The sequence below is a fragment of the Dysidea avara genome, chromosome 2 (genome assembly GCF_963678975.1).
Source record: "Dysidea avara chromosome 2, odDysAvar1.4, whole genome shotgun sequence".
NCBI classification, from domain to species: domain Eukaryota; kingdom Metazoa; phylum Porifera; class Demospongiae; order Dictyoceratida; family Dysideidae; genus Dysidea; species Dysidea avara.
Genome location: NC_089273.1, coordinates 29,029,836 through 29,054,137, shown reverse-complemented (window position 1 = coordinate 29,054,137; position 24,302 = coordinate 29,029,836). Strand labels below are relative to the sequence as shown.

At 37.6% G+C, this 24,302-nt stretch overlaps 1 protein-coding gene across 1 annotated transcript in view; it reads left to right on the top strand.

The window, feature by feature from the left end:
* Nucleotides 1-24,302, top strand: part of LOC136247037 (uncharacterized) — a 70,613-nt gene that overhangs the window by 9,725 nt on the left and 36,586 nt on the right. Inside the window, exons 2-4 of the mRNA XM_066038636.1 lie at nucleotides 5,249-5,560; nucleotides 7,368-7,628; nucleotides 21,738-21,785. Of these exons, the coding sequence (XP_065894708.1) occupies nucleotides 5,257-5,560; nucleotides 7,368-7,628; nucleotides 21,738-21,785 (613 nt within the window). The 5' untranslated portion in view covers nucleotides 5,249-5,256. The remainder of the gene's footprint in view (nucleotides 1-5,248; nucleotides 5,561-7,367; nucleotides 7,629-21,737; nucleotides 21,786-24,302) is intronic.

The window sequence follows — 24,302 nt, the reverse complement described above, 5'->3', positions numbered from 1 at the left end:
CTACATCGCTCAGCTCCAGCTGTCACTACCATGTTTTTCCACCGCCAAATACAGCAAAAGCTGTAGGCTCTATTGGCATTTCTGGGGTATAGTGATACTGTATATTAAATTTATTAGGTCCTGTGGAAGCGTTTTTGACGTGTTTCTTCCCAGTGACTCAGATACAAGCCTTCAAAGAGCTTATTTCACTCGAAAAAACTACTAAAAGTTCAATAAAACGTCTATACAACTAGTAACTTTAAAAATCGCTTCCACAGAACCTAGATATTTTAGTTGTTTAGTCACTTGTGTTGAAATTATAAGGATTCAGTAATCTGTTAGTCTGGTTTTTGGCGTCGCGTTTTTATAAAACATCGCTCTATTGTGGACCACACACCAAAGAACAGTCGTTGCTCTGTAGTAAAAACAAACAAGCACAATTAGTTGTATTGCTAACACAACACAGTTGTTGACATTATTTATCCCTGCTTGGTTTAAAGCAGGTTTTGTAATTTGTTCCGCCTGCACATTTTAAACTATTCCATAACCTTAGACCGACATGTTACTTGTAGTAATAGCCTGCCAACATTGTTAATTTTTGAAGCTGTGGTTGTTGTATTTAAATCGACATGTTAATTGTAGCATTAGTAATAGCTACTGTTGAAGCACTGCTTATCATACTTTATGATTAACAAACTGAGAGAGACTTACAAATTGGTCCATGTTTTAAATAAATGCCATGCTACTTGAGTTAAAACAACAGTTGTGGAGCTGGTTCATGTTGACTATACAAACACAACAGTAACGTAATAAGGTAGAATGACCAAAAAGTCATGTAAATGCGATCCATGGCCATCAGAGGGTCATACAGCTGAAGCCATCACACACTTTACTACAGACAAAGTATGTAGTATAGTATGTAGTATGTAGTAGATATTATAAAGTGAAACACTTTATGATATCTACTAGTGCAAATAATGTGGGCATTTTGTGTCAATGCATATGGTCTTCAGCCACAACAACACCAAATGTGCAGTTAGCTGTTATTCCAACACTGTTGTTACCACCCCATAAGTGGATGGTCAATACATCTGTGGCTGTGACAAACCTCACTGTTCTTGCATCAGTCTCTTAAGGTTACGGGATACTGTAAACCCACATGTACACTATCAATTATTTTTCATGATATAGGGTTTTGATTTTTCTTAATCCATTGTTAACAAATATTTATGCATTCTTAACTTCTCATTAATCGAAATGGAATTCAAATGTTGTTATGGAAACATGAGTTGTCCTCATGCCAATTAGTGAAAACTGTGAACCAAAAATCATACCAATGAAGAACCATGAGAACTTACTAACAATTCTAAGGTTTGGAGAACATCACTTGTGAGGGACTGACAAAAGGATTTGTGAATAATGTGTATAGTTGCTGAAATATGACTACAATATGGCCTAAAGCAAGACACTGTGGTCACAAAATCAATTTTTAAATTCATATCACGAGCACTAGAAAAATTATTTCTAACAAATGGCTCCATCAAGCCCTAGACAAGAAGCCAAACTCGCAATCTGTTTATACAAAATGTTAACAACTTGTTTGACAGTCCTGATTTTTGGTTCAGGAAAATATCACCATTAGTCAGCAAAACTATGCATGCACTTACAGGTGTGCCAGTTGCTAAGTGTGTTGTTTCTATGTTATCTTGTACTGTTACGTGTGTTTCTTGTACCTTGTAACTGTTCATTCAGCACGCTATTATTCTCTCAACAATTTCAGCCTGTTACCAGCTTATATACAATACAACAACACCAAGCCTGCCTGAATTACATAATAAAAATTTTGTTTGACAGCCGCTCACTATCCCGTAACCTTAAGTCCCTAATATTTTACAGCTATGAGAAACACCTCAATAATAGTATGTGTGGTACTTGGCAATGGTTTCTCATGACAGTCTGTTGCTTTACTGACAGTCAAATTAAGGTTGTGACTGAAGCAGCTTACAGTACACAAGTCTGTTGAATGCAGAAATATAGCTATACTCATTATCAGTTGTACTTAAAATGAATTTAAGCTTCTGGTTGCCAAATGCACCTTTCAAAGCTGCAGAATGTTATGTGGTCTTTGTACAATGAAGAAGTGTCCAGACAGTAACTCATGTACAGTAGTTTCCATATACTGTTCACTTTGAAAGTGTGCAATTAATATACTAGTTCAGCTGTTACCACAAAATACTTGGCTCCCTTCAGCTTAACAGAGGTATAGCCAAGGGGGAGGAGATTTGCCCCTCATCACTAAGTGTTTTTTGTTTTGTTTTTACCTCCGTCATAAGCTTACCAGTAACTGACATGCACATGACTATAAATTATGTGCGCTACTACGCAGTAGCTATCACCAGGGGTTAGTGAAAGCACACACAACATTCAACTCATTTGTGAACCCACCAAATGAAACTTATAGACACACTTCTATATTTAGCCTAACTTACTGACGTGATAGAGCATTTTTCGAACTTAAAAAGATAAGTGACCCGCTTGAAGTGACCTCGCAGGAGTCGCAACTCACAAGTGACAAAGGAGACCAGACAGATGACACTACGAACCTACTACCTACGAGGTGATAAAGTGTTAAATGTAACTTACCAAGTTTATTTTCTCGAGTTGATCACACTGGATGTTTGTATGGTAGTGCAGTGGCATGCCTGCCTAATTTTTGTTTTACTTTGTCAGTCAGGTGGATCTGTCACAAGCTTAAAAGTTCTGTGACTAGCAAGATAGGTTATGAACTGGGATTTCGTACAATAAATGGCATTTGAATTTTGCTGGTTGAAGTGAGTGAACACGTCACACTAAGTGAGTGAACACGTCATACTATCAGTGTGCTAGAACTGCAGCACAAGCTGTGGCTAATGTAAGTAACTGTGATACATTGTATTCACACTAAAATATTCACACTATAATTCTACCGGATTGGGGACGAATTTGTTGGAGTACAGTTGTGGCACGTGCAATTATGCTTGATGAATATACCTCCATTGATAAGTGATAGCAATCAGTAATGAAATAGTTACGTAGCTAGTTATGTAAGCTGTAATAATACAGCACTTTATGTTGGCTAGCCCACCATTGGGTCATTAGACTTTTTTGCAAGCATAAACAATTTTGAGTGTTTTGTGGGGGCATGCCTGCCCGTCCATCACCTTCTGGCTAGCTACGCCCCTGCAGCTTAACAACCACCCTTTCCTTACATGTAACTTCTCCATGCAATAGCAGGAGTTCATACTCAATGAGGTGTTTTCTGGAAGGCAACTCATGCTCAAAGTTAAGCTTACTTACCAGACATCTAAAACTGGGTCATTCCACAATTTACAAGGATTTACAATCCTTTGATATGAAATGTGTGACTACCTTGTTTAATGTGACTTCCTGGGTTGCCTTAGTACTGTATTTACTACTATCCTAGGAATCATATGGGACTACAGTATCTGGGTTCAAAATTTCCTTCCATGGGTATCTTTTGTGATCAAATCCCCAGCCATGTACTCTACTAATGTTGAGATACTGTTTGAATGCAGTAGAGTGATGGTAATGACAGGCACACTGCAACAATAGATCATATACAATCGCCTATCAATCTCATTCTCATTTCTCACCTCCTCAGAATAATAGGGGATTTAGTGAGGATTTAGTTTACATTTGACATAGAACATTTCCCCCATTGGTGGGGAATTCAATCATGAGGTAGCTAGGCTTTGTTTTGCAAATGCATGTGAGTGAAATTTGCAATTATGGTCTTGGCTAGCATTAGTAACTAACTTAAGATAATTGATACTAAATTGACAGCTATTTTGCTATTTGTGTAGATACCTTCAATTTCGATATTCCACTTGTTTCAATGCAACAACTAAGTTTATAGGCTTTACACAATAAATGCAGTTGGATTGCTTCTAATAAAAAAAACAAAAAAAACCAAGCACTATTGTGCAAATCCCTCGGAGTAGTTGCATAAGTAAATGCATAGCTACGTACATTGAAGTGCTAGTCTAGTCCACTGTTCATATGATCCATTAATTTAAAGCCTATAGCCAAAAAGCTTCTAGTCTAAATCCGAGGGACATGCAGCAAGCCTGATATGTTATAGATCACTGGTAAAATCTGGATAAGTTAACGGCAATAAGATATTATTGAAAATTTTGATATCTCACTTATAATCTTGTGGATGGTTTTGTTGAATCTGTGCATCCTTCAACTGAATTAGTGGAGTATCACTAGACTACTTTGGTTAAAAAGAATTTATCTACACCGAGAGTTCATCAAGAAGCCAGGAAGGCCAAGACAACCGACAATTTTTGAATAAAGCATAATATACAGTATGTTGAAAAATCCACACGTTTCATTAGTTTTGTTGACCTCACTGATAGAAGCCTAATGGTACATGTGAATCAGGATGCATCTTCCAAAAAGTCAGGGTAAATAAAGTTGTGAAATCAAGGTGATAGACAAGAAATGGCTACCATGATGTCAAGCTTTCACGAACTCCTTTAATGTTTGTAGCTGTAACAAACAAAAAAGCAATGAACATACGCAATACTCACATGTATATGATGACTATATATACATCAAGATGCACAATAGAGTATTGTACAGTTAAGGAAATCCATGTACGACAGGCAGTTGTGTATTATACAGGAACAAAGTAAAGTATACACTGTGACAGTTTTCCTGCCTTCATAGCTCAATCACGCTGAAATGTAAGCATATATACCATCTTTAAGGTACAGTAACTTTTCATTTGGTAGGACACTTTCCATTCTAGATAAATTCACCCAACCATTTCAGAGATATGTGTTTTCAAAGGTGTCTTAATTTCTTCGTACTTTTCTTAATCTCCTATACTTGTATAGTTCTTGTAAGCTGTATAAAAAAGATGTGGCACCCAAAAAGCCATGATGAAAAAAATGTGAAATCCAAGTTGGCAGCCAAGAAATATATAGCTATGATAGAAGGTAAATGACAAAAATTTTAATAACGATAATTCATGTGAATTTGTCACCGAATCCTAGTGAAACTTGGAGGAAGCAGCACAAACTGTCATTATTAAATTTATTGCCATTAACCTACCATCACAGCCATTTTTTGGCCGTCAGTTTGGATTTCACATATTTTTCACCATGGGGCCGCACCGTTTTTTTTCACAGCTTGGCTGTTTTGGTATAATTATATCTATTAGCAATAAATTTTCTGTCAATGAAATTCATTCCTCTTCTAGGATAGAAAATGGCAACAAGTCAGGGATTGTCCCCAGAAAAGGCTCGTCAAAGATTTGCTGTTGAACTTTTGAAATTGGAAATGAATAATGAGGATTTTGTGGCAAGGTTGAATGCACAAGGCTTCTTTTCTGGAAACCAAAAAGCTGATATGTTATCAAAGACCACTGAGAAAGCAAGAGCATCATTCTTTCTTGATTATATTATAGACCGTGATGTAGACGTGGAATTTGTGAGACTTCTTGATGTAATGGAAAATTTTGGTGGTCCAATGCAGAGACTGGCTACAAAAATCAAAGCAGAAATGGGACAGAGTAAGGGATGTATAAAATATTATAACAAGTTACACTAAAAGTTACAATTAGCTACATGATCACATAAATAATATACTATTATTATTATTATTATTAGCATTGGCCATGTCAGATTTTGCATAATAATTATTACTGTCCACTAGTATAACTGTAGGTGTAGCATTGCATTGTATTTCTTTGATCCCTACTTCCTAATTGTCCTACTTGTAAATATTAGCAAAGTGATTACAGGGGTGTATCTAGGATATTTCCAAGGTGGTTTCCATATTTGGTAGTGAGTTATATGTAGGTGCAGGGGTCTGGGGGTGTACCTGATCCCCCAGCTACTAACAGGTTATGCACATTAAAATGCTTCAAAATTTACTAGATTTGTGCTATTCTCAATAGTTATATGCTTAGTTGTATAATTATGGAAATTAACTACAGTATTATGCATGGTTCATGGCTGGTCAGGCATTGACGATAGTCATCCAAATTCTCCAATTGAAATGAAAAATTCAAGATTTAACTGTATTATTCTTTAAATTTAGTTAGCTAAGTCTTACATTTATAATAAAATTGTGTTCCATTACAAATGTTGTATTACTGTTGGGATGGGCAATTATTCAGTTATCATGATGATTGTGATTATTTTGTTGGCAATAATCAACATCATCTAATTTTCAATAATTAAACTTGGTAATTATCGTGTAATAATTGTGATAATTGAGGAACTTATAAAAGTAATATTAAATATTTTGTCATTTAGTTCAACACTATTTTGTTACAGTGGTTAAGTGGACAATAATCATAATAATCGTGATAACTCATGACAAAAATCGTATGGCAGAAATGTCAATATCACCCATCCTTATTTGTCTGCTCTATTAGAGTATGTAGATCTTTACAAAGATATGCAATACATACCCACCCATAGGCAGTGGAGATGGGGGGGCCAGGAGGACCATGCCCCCCCCCTCCCCCCCCACACACACACTTTTATGGGACACTGTTTGCAAGAAAAGATCAAGATACTCTATTATAACAGTCAGGGTCTGGATGCTCTAATAGAGCAGTCACAGTATTCAGAGAAGCAGTGTAGCAAGCTATTTATAAGGAGATAGAGTTGGTGGAGAGCAGCTATTGTCAGCAGATAGTGACTTCTTTTTGTTTTTTGGTCTTCAATTTACAGTTGGCCTGGCCCCCTCACTCTTTGGCCGGCTCCACTGCCCCTTTACCCACCTCATATACTGTACCCTTGTTCTCCCTTAATGCACTTTTGAGGAACGAATGTATAAGTTTCCTATTACAATACTGCCCTGCCCTGTTCCCATTTGTTCTGTATGTTTGTGCTGCCAAACTATGGTAGTACGATGGTCTGGTGTTCCTGCTGCAAGGCTACAAGTTAAAATTTCAGAAGGGGTTTCCTGAACCACAGGAAACCCTCCTAAATATGGTTATGTATATGCACAAGCACCTGGTTTTGTTAGAGAATGTTTCCACAAAGCAGTTTTGCAGTTGTATGAACTCATGATAAGCAAGAATCTAAATGATTGGATATGTTGCAAATTTTACTTGAATATTGCAAAATGTTCCCTTAATATGGGATGAAAGTTGTCATGATAAAACTTGTTATACAGCATACGAGTAATCACACCTGTCATTGAACTTCAAACTAACAGATCTGTAAACTAGAGCTGGTTTTTCACTAATATCTTAACATAAATCACAATTATTAATTATACGTAATTTAGTACTCTACCAGGGTTTGAAGCTCAACTTTATAATATTAATTTATTATTAAAATTGTTGTTTCTTTTATACAAAGCACCTGGACAAAATACTGGACAATACTATCAACCACCAGCACAAGTACCTGGACAAATACCTTATCAGGCAAATGTACCGGCACCTGGACAAGTACCTTATCAGGCAAATGTACCAGCACCTGGACAATACTATCAACCACAAGCACCTGGACAATATTATCAACCACTTGGACCAGTGCCTGGACAGTACTATCAACCACTGCCTGGACAGTATTATCAGGCACCTGCACAAGCACCTGGACAAAATTTTGTCGCACCAAGTAGGTTTGGTACAGTATTATGTCTTTCATTGTGTACATATTATCTAATCCAAAACAGCCAAGCTGTAAAAAAAGTGTGCGGCCCTCAGAAAGGCTATGGTGAAAAAAGATGTGAAATCCAAGGTGGCGGCCAAGAAATGGCTGTGATGGTAGGTTAATGGTAAAAATTTTAATAATGACAATTCGGGTAAATTTTGTGAAGCAGCACAAAAATTCACCTGAATTGTCGTTATTAAAATTTTTACCATTAACCTACCATCACAGCCATTTCTTGGCCGCCACCTTGGATTTCACATCTTTTTTCACCATAGCCTTTCTGAGGGCCGCACACTTTTTTTACAGCTTGGCTGTTTTGGATTAGATTTCATTTCTTTTTGTATTTGTATAACCCAAAGCCGGCCTATGGCCAGCTTTGGGACTTTTTTAACCTATGTTTTTTTTCTTTACTACAGGAAGAAGTAAAGATGAAGTAGATATACTTTAAATATTTTATCAGTAAATGTACAAAATTATATATAATATACATATGTGACCGGATTTGTAAAAAGGGGTCTTCCACACACATCCAATTTGCCAACTTTGACAATTGATAGCTTCAGATTGGAAAGAGCTATTGCCTTGAAATTTGGGCAGTGGTGATTTCTTTGCAGCTGAACTCTCCACATGATGGTTTCTTTGTAGCTGAACTCTCTACAAGGCAATTTCTTCTAGCTGATCTCTCTACAGGGAGATTTGTTTGTAGCTGAACTATCTACAAGGTAACTTCTTCTAGCTGATCTCTCTACAGGGTGATTTGTTCGTAGCTGAATTCTGTACAGGTGATTTGTTTGCAGCTGAGCTCTTTACAAAATGGTTTCTTTGTAGCTGAACTCTCTACAAAGTAACTTCTTCTAACTGATCTTTCTACAGGGTGATTTGTTTGTAGCTGAACTATCTACAATGTAATTTCTTCTAGCTGATCTCTCTACAGGGTGATTTGTTTGTAGCTGAATTCTGTACAGGTGATTTGTTTGCAGCTGAGCTCTTTACAGAATGGTTTCTTTGTAGCTGAACTCTCTACAAAGTAACTTCTTCTAACTGATCTTTCTACAGGGTGATTTGTTTGTAGCTGAACTATCTACAAGGTCATTTCTTCTAGCTGATCTCTCTACAGGGTGATTTGTTTGTAGCTGAATTCTGTACAGGTGATTTGTTTGCAGCTGAGCTCTTTACAGAATGGTTTCTTTGTAGCTGAACTCTCTAAAAGGTAACTTCTTCTAACTGATCTTTCTACAGGGCAATTTGTTTGTAGCTGAATTCTGTACAGGTGATTTGTTTGCAGCTGAGCTCTTTACAGAATAGTTTCTTTGCAGCTGAACTCTCTACATGGTGGTGTCCTTGTAGCTGAACTCTCTACAAAGTAATTTCTTCTAGCTGATCTCTCTACAGGGTGATTTGTTTGTAGCTGAATTCTGTACAGGTGATTTGTTTGCAGCTGAGCTCTTTACAGAATAGTTTCTTTGTAGCTGAACTCTCTACAAGGTAACTTTTCTAGCTGATGTCTCTACAAGGTGGCTAGTTTGTAGCTGAACTCTCTACATGGTGGTTTCTTTTTGTAACTGAACTTTCTACAAGGTGACTTCTTCTAGCTGATCTTTCAATAGGGTGATTTGTTTGTAGCTTCACTCTCTACAAGGTAACTTCTTCTAGCTGATCTCTCTACAGGGAGATTTGTTTGTAGCTGAACTCTCTACAGGTGATTTGTTTGAAGCTGAACTTTCTAAATGATGGTTTCTTTGTAGCTGAACTCTCTACAAGTTAACTTCTTCTAGCTGATCTCTCTACAGGGTGATTTGTTTGTAGCTGAATTCTGTACAGGTGATTTGTTTGCAGCTGAGCTCTTTACAGAATGGTTTCTTTGTAGCTGAACTCTCTACAAGGTAACTTTTCTAGCTGATGTCTCTACAAGGTGGCTAGTTTGTAGCTGAACTCTTTACATGGTGGTTTCTTTGTAACTGAACTTTCTACAAGGTGACTTCTTCTAGCTGATTTTTCAATAGGGTGATTTGTTTGTAGCTTCACTCTCTACAAGGTAACTTCTTCTAGCTGATCTCTCTACAGGGAGATTTGTTTGTAGCTGAACTCTCTACAGGTGATTTGTTTGAAGCTGAACTTTCTAAATGATGGTTTCTTTGTAGCTGAACTCTCTACAAGTTAACTTCTTCTAGCTGATCTCTCTACAGGGTGATTTGTTTGCAGCTGAGCTCTTTACAGAATGGTTTCTTTGTAACTGAACTTTCTACAAGGTGACTTCTACAAGCTGATTTTTCAATAGGGTGATTTGTTTGTAGCTTCACTCTCTACAAGGTAATTTCTTCTAGCTGATCTCTCTACAGGGTGATTTGTTTGTAGCTGAATTCTGTACAGGTGATTTGTTTGCAGCTGAGCTCTTTACAGAATGGTTTCTTTGTAGCTGAACTCTCTAAAAGGTAACTTTTTCTAACTGATCTTTCTACAGGGCAATTTGTTTGTGGCAGAATTTTCTACAGGGTGATTTCTTTGCAGCTGAACTCTCTACATGGTGGTTTCTTTGTAGCTGAACTCTCTACAAGGTAACTTCTTCTACCTGATTTTTCAATAGGGTGATTTGTTTGTAGCTTCACTCTCTACAAGGTAATTTCTTCTAGCTGATCTCTCTACAGGGTGATTTGTTTGTAGCTGAACGATCTACAAGGTAACTTCTTCTAGCTGATCTCTCTACAGGGTGGTTTCTTTGTAGCTGAACTCTCTAAAAAGTAACTTCATCTAACTGATCTTTCCACAGGGCAATTTGTTTGTGGCTGTATTTTCTACAGGGTGATTTGTTTGCAGCTGAACTTTCTACATGGTGGTTTCTTTGTAGCTGAACTCTCTACAAAGTAATTTCTTCTAGTTGATCTCTCTACAGGGTGATTTGTTTGTAGCTGAATTCTGTACAGGTGATTTGTTTGCAGCTGAGCTCTTTACAGAATGGTTTCTTTGTAGCTGAACTCTCTACAAGGTAACTTCTTCTAACTGATCTTTCTACAGGGCAATTTGTTCGTGGCAGAATTTTATACAGGGTGATTTCTTTGCAGCTGAACTCTCTACATGGTGGTTTCTTTGTAGCTGAACTCTCTACAAGGTGATTTCTTCTAGCTGATCTCTATACAGGGTGATTTGTTTGTAGCTGAACTCTACAAGTTAACTTCTTCTAGCTGATCTCTCTACATAGTGATTTGTTTGTAGCTGAATTCTATATAGGTGATTTGTTTGCAGCTGAGCTCTTTAAATAATGGTTTCTTTGTAGCTGAACTCTCTCAAGGTAACTTCTTCTAGCTGATGTCTTTACAGGGTCACTAGTTTGTAGCTGAATTCTCTACATGGTGGTTTCTTTGTAACTGAACTCTCTACAAGGTAACTTTTTCTAGCTCATCTTTCTACAGGGTGATTTATTTGTAGCTGAATTCTTTACAGGTGATTTGTTTGCAGCTGAGCTCTTTAAAGAATGGTTTCTTTGTAGCTGAACTATCTACAAGGTAACTTCTTCTAGCTGAAGTCTCTACAAGGTCACTAGTTTGTAGCTGAGCTCTCTACATGGTGGTTTTTTTTGTAACTGAACTCTCTACAAGGTGACCTCTTCTAGCTGATCTTTCTACAGGGTGATTTGTTTGAAACTGAACTCTCTACAAGGTAACTTCTTCTAGCTGATCTCTCTACAGGGAGATTTGTTTGTAGCTGAATTCTCTACATGATGGTTTCTTTGTAGCTGAACTCTCTACAAGGTAACTTCTAGCTAATCTCTCTACATGGAGATTTGTTTGTAGCTGATCTTTCTACAGGGTGATTTGTTTGAAGCTGAACTCTCTACAAGGTAACTTCTTCTAGCTGATCTCTCTATAGGGAGATTTGTTTGTAGCTGAACTCTCTACATGATGGTTTCTTTGTAGCTGAACTATCAACAAGGTAACTTCTTCTAGCTGATCTCTCTACAGGGTGATTTGTTTGTAGCTGAATTCTGTACAGGTGATTTGTTTGCAGCTGAGCTCTTTACAGAATGGTTTCTATGTAGCTGAACTCTTTACAAGGTAACTTCTTCTAGCTGATGTCTCTACAGGGTCACTAGTTTGTAAATGAATTCTCTACATGGTGGTTTCTTTGTAACTGAACTCTCTACGAGGTAACTTCTTCTAGCTGATCTTTCTATAGGGTGACTTGTTTGTAAACGAATTCTCTACATGGTGGTTTCTTTGTATCTGAACTCTCTACATTGTGGTTTCTTTGTAGCTGAACTCTACAAGGTGATTTCTTCTAGCTGAATTATCTCTTTCTATAGTTGCATGAATTCCCTACAAGGTAACTTCTTCTAGCTGATCTCTCTACAGGGTGAATTGTTTGTGGCTGATCTCTCTACAGGGTGGCTTGTTTGTAGCTGATCTCTATACAGGTTACTTGTTTCTAGCTGATCTCTTGAATTCTCTTCGGGTGACTGCTCTATTAGGATGACTGCTCTATTAGGATGACTGCTCTATTAGAGTATCTCGATCTCGCACTTGCTACACTAAGTTGGATTTCGTGTTATAACTCCGTGGTTTTAAGTCTGATTCTTCTACACCATTGAAGAGCCTTTCTAAGATGATAACTTCATCTGTACAGCGATTTTCAAAGCATTACCCCAAGCGGTTTACCTGGTAGGCGTGGCAAGCAGTCGTTTTTTATTAGCTAATCTCGATTGCGTAATTGTTACACACTGTTGGTTTTTTCGTTGTATCTTCCTGGTTTTTAGCTCGATTTCTTTCAAACCACAAAAGGTTTGAGGTTCAATAGTTAACCTATTCACCCACCGATTTTCAGCTTCTTCCCATACGCGGTTTACCCTGTAGGCGTGACAACATATTGGTGTTAATTTTCGTGAATAATCGTTCATAACTCTTTGCCTGTTTATCGTATTCCAGCCAAAGTTGGTACAGAGATGCGCCTTTATACCCTTCTTCTGTGTGCCAAATTTCAAGGCAATCGGATATGGCGTGCGAGTTTTATAGCAGTTTTTGTAAGTGTGCGACAAGAAAAAGAAAAATAAGAAGAAGAAGAAGAAGAAGAAAAAAAAAACGAAGAAACTGAGCCAATTTTTGAAGTCGCATATCTCGGAAACGCGCGAAGCGATTTCGCTCAAATTTGGAATGTGGAGTGCTGCAGTTGGGGGGCATATCCACAGCAAAAATCGTCTTGTTTCATCAAGGAAGCATGGAGCTACGGAGGTGCGAAAATTGCGTTTTCTTTCTTCCTGTCAATATACTCACGGGTGTTACGCGCCGGCTTCTTGGGCCGCACGACACACTACCGTGTGTCTTGATAAGCTACGTATCATACACAAAATACTCTATGTGCAATGTTACAGTGGCACTGAAGTACATTATTGCAACCAGATTTTACAAAATCGATCCAAATCGCATAATCAGGCACAATCAAACTAACACCACCAATGGATAGCTACACTATCGTACTGTATTGACCCTCAGTACCACTCAAACCACTTGAGGCTGGTTCAGTTTAACAGACATCTTTTCTAGGTGGTGTGGAAAGCTCAAATGGCAGTTTCTGGCTTTGTGAAAGGTCTGGCTTGGCAAGAATCAGTGGTTTACTGGTGGATGGCTTGATAATGTTGGCCAGACATTTATTCTGTTGATTTTGCTACATATCAGCCACTAAGAAGCAAGCACAGCCCTGTAATCTCGTGTTTGGACTCCATTTGTGGTCTGCCTCCATTTTGAAGTCTATCTTTTGCCCACCCCTAATTCCCCACCCTCCAGCCCCACCCCCTCCACCCCCCACCCTTCCACCCCCCTCCAAGCCACCCCACCACCCCCCACCCACCACCCTCCCACCATGCTACAGAGGACAGGATGAAATTTGCTATTTACTGTAGCTTGATGTTGAAAAGTATGTACAGTAATAGACAAAAGATATACTAGACTTCCTGTACAGGGCTGTTTGCTGCTTACATGTACTTTGAATAAGAAGCATGAAAGTTTGACATTTCTGTTTTGTTTCTTGATCTTTTAAGGAAAGCAGCCCTGTGCCAGGAATCCAGTTAATCATTTGCTATTTGTGTGTACCTTTCGACTGTAACAACTCAATATGGCTAAAATAACAAGTTTCATGTGGTCCATTGTAATATTTAAAAAATACGTTTTGCATCTCGTAAGATACTAAAAGACAACAATTGTGTCTCTGGTTTCATAGCTACATGCTATACAATGAACATCCCATAAAATTAGAGTAAGGGATCAATAATTGTAAAAGTTGATATTTCGGACAAACATAGGTCTTTAATTTCAGAATTATGTTCAATGGATGAAAAAAGTACAGTAAGTGTTGTCATGAAGCTTGGTATGCTTATCTACAAAAAAAAATAAAACAAACATTAGTTTATTTACCTGTATGGACTCAAGCATCTTGACAGACACCACAATTTTACTCTTTTTCAAATATTAACATTACAATGCTCATACCTACATTCATCCTGTCACATTACAGATAAGTTTAAATATTCAGAAATTTAGGAGGCCATTTAGATGACAAATTAATCTTATGTTTCACGGATGCGGTAGGTCAGTGTTTTTGCAAACTCATTGAGTGTAATTCACACAATCTCTAAAAAGAGTACTAATATGGTTGTAGACTACTAAATATTGTATGCAAGATTCAATAGGTGTAGTAGCAAAGAGGAGGGAAATGGATCTACCTCGCTTTATTTTTTCAAAGAAGTATACCTCCTTCACATATAAAGATCAAGATGCTCTAATATAGTAGTCATTTATACTCCAAGAAAATAGTCAGTTGCAGCTGTAATGATTTGTGACTGAATTTTGGGAAAATGTTTCAAACCACACATTAGAAGTTTTGCTTTTTGAGATAAATGGTTTTAAAGAATTCAAGTCAGCATAACTTGCCAAGGATAACTAGTACGCTTATGAAATTTAAGAGGTGCATCAATCTATTATCTTTCAGACCGCTTCCAGTACTTGTAGAGTTTCCTGCCAAATAAGATAGGAAATCTGAGCAGCCGGACGAGCGAAGTAGTGTCTTGAGTACTCACAAAGGGGAGGAGTGTGGGGGGTGGAGGGGTGGGCAAGAGATAGACTTCAAAATGGAGGCAGACCATGATTGAAGTCCAGACACAAGACTACAGGGCTTATTGGTGGCTGATATGCAGCAAAATCAACAGAAAAAACAGATGGCCAACATTATCAGTTCATCCACCAGTAAACTACTGATTCTTGCCAAGCCAAAGGCCTGAAATCGCCATTTGAGCTCTCCACACCACCCAGGAAAATACATCTGTTAAAACCAGCCTCAAGTAGTTTGAGTAGTACTGAGGGTCAAACCTAGTAGTACGATAGTGTAGCTATCCAGGACTGTGCTGGCTTCTTAGTGGCTAATGTGCAGCAAAATCAACAGAAAAAATGTTTGGCCAACATTATCAGGCCATCCACCAGTTAACCACTGATTCGTGCCAAGCCAGACATTTCCCAAGGCCTGAAACCACCATTCGAGCTTTCCACACCACCCAGAAAAGGCATCTGTTAAAACCAGCTTCAGGTATTATTAGTAGTGTTGAGGGTAAAAATTAGTAGTACGACAGTGTAGCTATCCACTGGTGTTAGTTTGATTTTGTCTGATATGCGATTTGGAACAGTTTTGTAAAGTCTGGTTACATTTACAACTTTATTTATTTTTCAAGCTTCCAGGTTTCTAGTAGAAAGAAAACAGAACACGAAACATATGATTAATTTGGTGTGGCCATAGTATTCATTTTTAAACCAAGCGCGCGCCCACAGCCGGCCAAAGGCATGCTGTGGGCACGTGCCTGGTTTACTGAAATTGTTTTCGTAAAAGTGTGTGTGTGTGTGTGTGCGTGCGTGCGTGCATGCGCGTGTGTGTGTACCTATCTATCTATGTTTGTCCATGCGCACCCACGTGAGCAAAGTTGGTAAAAGCAGCTTTTATTTATGAAGTAAAAGCGAAATGAAGTCTGTATTAAACTTCTGCACAAGTCAACTTTGCTCTGAGGTGGTTTCTTTTCGGTGGACTGAAATACTGGTGTGGCGACTTTCGTAAACTACTTTCCCTTTGAGGTTTTCAGGCGTTTAACAACTGAAAAACAATGGTGCAGGTGTTAGGCGCAATCTATGACTTTGCACAGTTTATAAATTGTGCTGCGCATTATTTTTGTGAATTCATAAAATGCAAAACAATTTATAAATTGTTGCACAGTTTGTGCACTACCATCTGAGCTGCACATTTTATGAACTGAATTCTGGTCCATTCAGCGTACCGCCGTTACGTACTTGGTTGATTCAAGTGCATTCTAGCTATATTGCAGGCTATCTCTCCCTCCAAGGTTCCTTTGCGTTCTCTACAGCTGGCCTGGATAGCTAAGGTGCATACTGTCTTTCTCTCTGTGTTGCCCTACAGCATTTGTGATAGCTAGCAGGTTCATCTTGTTTCAATCAGCTGATATTTATGGGCACCGTCCAGTCTGCATGTTTTACTTTTTCTAGCAGTTGTCCAGCACATACAAACACTGCACATGCTGCACCGGTAATGAAATGTACATATTACTGTATCAGCATGAAAGGTTTGGTGCATTGTAACTCATGCCCAACATCATAATATTATTTTTAATGTCCAGTTTAGCTATATGGTACACGTACTTATAGTTTCACTCTCACATTATCCCATGCATGCAGATGTAACACAACATGTGATTACATAATGCCACCTCTGTGTGATACAGTTATTAGTGCAAACATATAGTGTTTGGAATCAGGTATGCTGTGTGCCACATATAGCTAAATATACTCCAATACATGAGTTACAAAGGCACAGCTCCATTAATGATGAACAGCAAGACCTAGAAAAGTTATTTCCATTTTCATCTTGCCTGGCTGTAACCACATGTCTTCCTAAACACCATTCATGTTACCCCCATGAGCAACTATTGCACCTGACCTATGGAATCCACACATGAATACACAATTTGTTTGCATAACTAGACCTCACCATGCATATCAGTCGTATCATCATCCAGACTAATCATTCCACAAGAATGACAATAGTCATCCAATGATTCTAAATAAACAAACATTATCTGTTAATGCATGTGATACATCATAACTCATTGGTACAACAGACTATGAAAAGAAATTCACTGATTCACCAAGAAATCCAACTATTCTCCAAGAAGGTTATTTAAGCTAGAACATTTTGCCGCAGCATGAACAAACACGCACATGTTTACTTAATGGCACAATGAAGTACACAGAATGTGAGCATATCATGATGTATATTGAACTGTCAGTTGATGCAATTAATAGGTGCATAACTATAATAATTTTTGTGGCATACTGTAGTCTAACGTATTTCAATACATTTCATTTTAAACAAAGGATTTGTAACTAGTTGAGTGGCAGAGTAAAGTCAAATAGTTAACTGAATTAGGTGCCAGACTTCATGTATTCATCTGAACATGCTCCCAATAATAATTAGGCCATTACACACACACACACTTTGCTTTCAGCTTTGTTCAACCAGTTACACAGCATTGCATGTGAGCTCCTCTGCGATCATTTCAGTCACTACAGTAACAGAAAATATAGATAACTTCTGTTACACATGTAGGGAAGCCATCACATGGTGCTAGCTATCACAAATCAACACCTTCCGCTGTCAGCAAAGATACATAAAGAAAGACTCAAGTAGGTCCATGATGTTCGCATTATACGTACTGCGGTATGCCAAATTAAGGTACCAAGCGACATTGAACAGTGAAGAAATCAAGCCCGTAGCAGGGGGTCTATTTCAGGTATAGTTGTAAAGCTAAGTACCATGTGCAAAATACACACAGTCTTACTAGCGGATCAGGGGGCATGCCGCTACAGATTTTTTCTGAGATCACTTACTGACTGCTCTATCAGAACAAATGGCTGATCTATTAGAGTGTCCCAATCTTTTTTGCAAATTAATATATCAGAAAATTGATAGGTGGATGATATGCCTATGGGAGTCACAAAGGTTTGGTCTCTTGCAAAAATATTATTAAAATCCAGCCTGACTTGTCCTTCACAACAGCTTGGCATTTTTACAAACTTGGGAACTGGACTACTTGTTCAGTATAGAATATTGTATAATTAACCACCCATCTCCACAACGTCCAGTGTCTTATGATTGGTGGCTATAAATTTTGGTGATGCTTGAGAATAATATAGCATACATAATTCACTATACTTCCATACCTCTGCAAGTATTTTCTTGTAGTCTACATGTACATTTGAATGCACATGCTCTACTATGTCATAAAATTTCTCAAATGTTGTAACTAAACAATGGTGGCCAAAGATAGTTTTGTCATTCTCATTCTGTAATTACAGAATTTTGTGAAGGGTAGGCACAGACAAAGCCGGTTTAGTTTCTTACCCATTGCTTGGCAGGAAAATATAGAACATCTAGCTTCCAACTTCAGCTCTGGGTAGTTTCACAAAATAAACTCATTTGTTTTAGTAATGAAAGAGCAAATTAGAAATATACTTCTTTCCACTCCATTGAAAACGTCTGTTATCTTCTGCACCTTCTCCTCCATTACCGGCATTGGGATCAAGATATTTTCCTCTACAGAGCCTTTCAAATAGCTCTCTGTGACCCTCTTTCAACGTATCTCTAAACTCATAGTGAAACTCACACCTCGCCGATGATACACTGCCATGAGGAAATCATGATCTCGTGATCCAACACTTGGAACGACAGTAGGTCAACAACCGATACAACTGTACTGTGTCTCATCTTGCCTTGCCATATGTCAGTATGACACTTGGCACAACACCTGCGCAATTTATAAATTGTTGCGTATTTTATGAATTCACAAAATGTGCAGTGCAATTTATTAACTGCACAAATTCACAGATTGCACCTAACACAGGCCTCGTACACTACAAGGAATAGCCTATTGCTTCGAGTTGAAAGGGGCATAAACCTTACGTACGTGAACGAAAATGAAGAGCAACTTTGAGGCTCTGTCAAGAGAATTTGTGGGAAAAAACATGGTAGTCAAACTATAAAACAGTTTAGAAGATACTTCTGTGCATAATACTGTGTGTTGGTAAAAGCGGTTTGTTTACAAGCGCTTCTTTAGCAGTGCATAGCAACGTAATTTAACAAATTCATAATGCAAGAGTTAGTTAATAATGTTATTTATTGCACAACCCAAAACTATACCCTATTGTAAAATAGTAATACATAGTTGGTTAATTCATAGTAGCATATACTATCTATAGTTCATTCCAGATCAGTTAGCTAGCTGCATGGCGCCTGGTTTTTAGAAGTAGCACAACATCAACTTGTTTCACATGATGTGTTCTATTTGCTGCAGTGCAAGTAACTTATTTTACTCCTATTGGCTGTATAAGACCATCCAGATACAGACCATAATAATTTCATAAAGTAGGTCATGTCCCTAAATTGTAAAATTTTAAGCACTGTATGTATCGCAGACCGTACATACAGCATATACGATGCAAAATTGGCAGCTTTTAGTGTCATGTAATGCATTGCTCCTATTGGGAAGGCCATAAAAAATAATTGCATTTTGTTAAAATACATCCCCATCTTAAAGTAAATTGCCTTATATCGCTCAGAAACTAAAAGTACATCATTATTATAGCAAACTATGTTATCGACAATGTTGTAGCCTGACTGGCTTTCCAATATCTGCCTTTTGGAAATGAAGTGCGGGTTCCAGCAGAAGCGCCCAATATGCAATGTATTGTGGGATTCACCTGGATGGGAAACAGTTTGTTTGTAGCACTACTGAGGGACGAATTACATAAATATCGGTCAGTAATACGTTCTACAGTAATGTTTCATTGTACTGGCACTATAAACCAGCTGGGAAAAGTGGGCTAATACACCGCCAAAATTGCACTTTGATATGTGACCGGGCCTGCGAAAACAGGGCATGTGGGCACAAACTACATCCCATTGCTCTACAGGTCATATCTCTGTACTGGAAAAGTATATTTCCATTCTGTAACTTGCATCATGATGCCACTTAAATGCTTACTAAGAGGTGAAAATTTCAATGCCATAGCATAATGGTACAAAACATTATGAGTGATGAAAATGTGAAAAAGTAGGCAAAAATCATGTGCCCACATGCCCTATTATCGCAGGCCTGGTCACATATGAGTGTGCAATTAATGATGATTTACCTTTCTTCGCTAGTCTCAACAGTCAGTTCAATGGCTACAACAAGCGCTACAAATGAAGTTCTTTCACTGGCTAAGTAACCACGCTTAATAAGTTGGAATTCCTACAATTTAATCTAGATTAATTTGTGTACAAACTTGTGGTTGTGGTAGTGTACAAACTTGTGGTTTGTGGTATATTCACTAATGACATTACACAGCTGGCATAACAATATGGTACAACCAATAAAATAACACACTTAAGATATAAAAATCAGTTACCACACATATATACACACCCACCCAAACACACAGTTGCTCATAGTGATGTGCAAGATCTTTTACTGACAACGTCACCAACAAACTGATGGAAGGGGAACGGCACACCAAATTGAAACATAAACGTAAGGCAAAGTGATATTGTTCTGCATGCTAGTATGCAACTAATTTAAAACACTTAAGGAAAAGGAGAACAATCACCAGATACACAATACTTTCAACACAAAAAAACAAAAATAATAGAACCAAAACAATACACACACTGTCATACTGCCCAAGACTCTCAAGTGACAGCCAGAAGAGAACACTGACTGAGCCTTAGACTGAGAATCTGGTAGTCAGCAGTTGGTTTCTTAACAGTACCTGGTTCAATATAATAAGAGTTTCAACCCATGTTCAATCCTCTGAAATACATACCACTGTTCTCCTAACATTGTCAGTGAAAACAAACACGAAGACAAACATTGTCAGTGAAGACAAACTATAAACTCGCTGCTTTGCACCGCCTCTGAACTTCAAGAGTAACAAAATTTTATCAACCTTGGCACTAGTACAGTACTGCTGCCTTAATCCTTGACAACCGATGATTGGCAGCTGGGATATGTCCAAATATGGCGACCATTCATCACCGTTACTACTAGAAGTATCCTTTATTAATTCTAAAATCTTCCTGTACCATTCTCACTGTTACCATCACTGAATGTATCGAACTTTCACAGGGTAACTCAGTTTCATTGTCCGTTTCCAATATCCTCTAGCGGTATAGTGACAGCCTAGGCAACAGCATTTCTGGTGAAGCAGAAGGATTAGTCCTTTGTTACTACCAATTCTTTTAACTTCTACATCCACCAACTGCTGATAAATTAATCGGCTACTTGAACACCTCTGTCTCCCTACAAAAATAAATGGAAAATCACATTAATTGCTTGCACATTTAGTATGCGGAAATATTTTATTTTCGTTTATGAGCCAAATTTTTTGATATGTCTGGATAATTAAATTCTTAGCTGTGATACTGAATAAAACAATAAACATATGCATCTATTTTCATGAAAACATTGACTAACATACCGTCAGACTTCTTGCTTTGTCAATTAGGTTATTTAGAATCACTAGCAAAACTTATCTACTGTGTTATAGCATTTTAGTACTTCAACTTTTATTGTGTCACATCTGTAACACAGTCCACAACGTAATGTAACATAGTGTGCAAAATCACTATGCCTATAATAAATTATGATGAGTTACTCATCTGTGCTTCTTTAATGATCGTGAGTCAAAAAATAAACCTATGTACCACAGTAATAATTTTATCTACGTAGCTACCACCACTTCTTGCATGCAGGACAGGGGCAGTGGAGCAGGCCAAATAGTGAGGGGGCCAGGCCATCTGTAAGTTGAAGACCAAAAAAAAGGTCACAGCCTGCTGACAATAGCTGCTCTCCACCAATTATATCTCCTTATTTATAACTACACATACATAGCTAAGTAGCTTGCTACACTGCTTCTCTGAATACTGTGACTGCTCTATTAATAGAGTATCCAGATCCTGACTGTTCTATTAGAATATGTTATTCCTTTTCATCCACAGGTGGCTATCCACCGAACTATCAATACACCTCTTATCCTGGTGGACCAGGTATGTAACTACTGTTAGTATGCATAATGTGAGATATCAATATGCAATTCTTTATTACATACAAATATAATGTAACATTGCACTCATGTGCAGGGGACAGTTGCTACACTGTTTGAATTACTTTGAATCATTTGTAAGAAAATACATAGCTCAAGCAAACTGAAGAGGCAACCTGTGAATAATCTTGTAAGTTAAAGTGCATATATAGGTATATACCAAGTCAAGCGATAAAGAATCTACTTAACCTCTTCTTAAAATGAATCAACATAGCTAATGGTTTTAATTCCAACTACTGTACACTAATTGTGACCTAATTTGGTAAAACCATTGATTTATGTACATCAATGATACGTGTATGTAAATATTTCTATTCGGAAAACCAAAACCAATTAGATTGAAATTTTCACTATGAATGCAGCCAACCATAATATAATTTATAGCACTTGCGTGGGCAAATATCAAATAAGAGTGCTATTATTTCAATACAGCACTGGAAGGAAAATACAAAAATACAGCACTGTTGATCACATGCATAACATTTTAAATAGCCAGAAGTAGCCAAAATGATGCTATCTGTTTGTTTTATGACCAAACGTGTACTATATATATACTTATCAATTGTCTGATGGCTGAAAACCGATATGGTTTGAGTCTACAAAATGAACGCTCCGAACAAGGATGAGCAGAAAGCACTTTAAACCACCACCACACTCATGCAATATGAAAAATAACACTCTGGCATGGTCTTGAGATGAATACAGCACCCAACTTTGCCTCATGTTGTATTAGTCTCTCACCCACGCCCTTGTACTAGTTTTTCCATATTGCACTTGCGCAGCAGTGCTTTAACTACAGTAGTATAATAGTAGCAAGCTAAATATTGTGCAACACTTTTTCATAACAGTATCTGTAACACATACACACCACTATGGGTGGCAGTGGACGTGGTGGGTGGGTGGGTGCTGGGAAATCGATGTAAAAATAGAAAATGGATGAGGAGGTCATATGGTGAGTCTCCAGCCTAAACAAAAGGCTCCTGTTTCACTCAAAGTAAAAGAAATAATGTAGAAATCATCTGGGCAACTCTCCAAGTGGTAGCTGCTGCAGTATCTGCTATGCTGCTAGGCATGTGCCTGGCAAGGCATCAAATGTACTGTAGCACTTCTGGCTTCTTTTGCAGTCTTTTACCGTCTTTATACATAGCATTTATTCCCAGCAGCAACTGAAACTATATGCATTAAGATTGACAAACAGGTGTCTTCATACCTACAATAAGTTTCTAGGGATGCCTTGTGCTGTATTAGACCATTTACAGCATTGAATAGTCCATATTGTTAGCTATATGAAAGCATTTCATTTCATGTGACTGCTTTATTAGGTTAGGAACTGTTCTGTTATGTTTTTGCTGCTTTATTGGAATATAATGGACACACACTAGTGTGTCGTGTGGCCAAAAAAAACTGGCAGTCCCCACTGTTCATACACTGACATGTTGACAGAAAATGAGATTTTCATTCCTGCATATATAGTTCCATGGTCTCTTCTCTAAACCACACCATTTTTGTATTATAAATGTCTGACACGTAGATTAAATTCATTCCAGCCATTTGTGAGATATAGATGGCTAAATATTTAATTTTCTTCATTTTTTCTTCTTAAGGGGTCTACAGAGCCCCATATTATTCTTTTTGCATACTTTGCAAAACAATGTTATAAAATGCAAACGCATAATTCAATTACCTTGAAATTTGGTATAGATAAAGACTGTATAAAGATACTACTGTACGTTTGCAAGCAATCTGATAAGTATCCGTGGCGATATGATTGTTTAAATTGAACTTTTTAATTGTACTTTTGTCATGGCTACAAGCTGCTAATGGGAATATGTATCTTAAAGTTTTATAGACTGGCCATTATTGCATTGCATTTTGATGGTTAGAAAACAAAGAAGTAACAGCTACAGTGTTACAATGCAAAGCCCTAACAACTATAAATTGCAGGGTTGAGATACTCTAATAGAACAGTCACTATGGGGTAAAAAATTGTCGAAGAAAATCCTTACCAGCATTTGAACCAGGGAGCTCCATACTGAACACCCACATTCTTAAACACTGAGCCACTACACCATCATGGCTGTTCACCTCACTTAATTTCTACTTTACAAATGAAAATTCTAGCTAAAATCTACGCACAGTAAAATATATGTAATTTTAAATATCTGAAATTCTGGAACATTCTAGCTATGTGTGTTCTATTAGAATTCCCCCCAAAATAAGTATGTTCTCTATTGGAGAATTACAATAATATTAAACAAAAAAGTCAAATAAAATTACAATGATGCAACTACAGTGTGTATAACTTCTGTTGCAGCCAAGAAAATGAGTGTTAATGCTAACAAATTTTAATAATGCAGTTTGGCTGTTTTTGTGTGGATCAATCTTTTCTAATGAAGATGGGAAGATTGCAGATTTTCTTACTACATGTATTAAAGCTTTACAATTGCTCCAAAATGCCAGC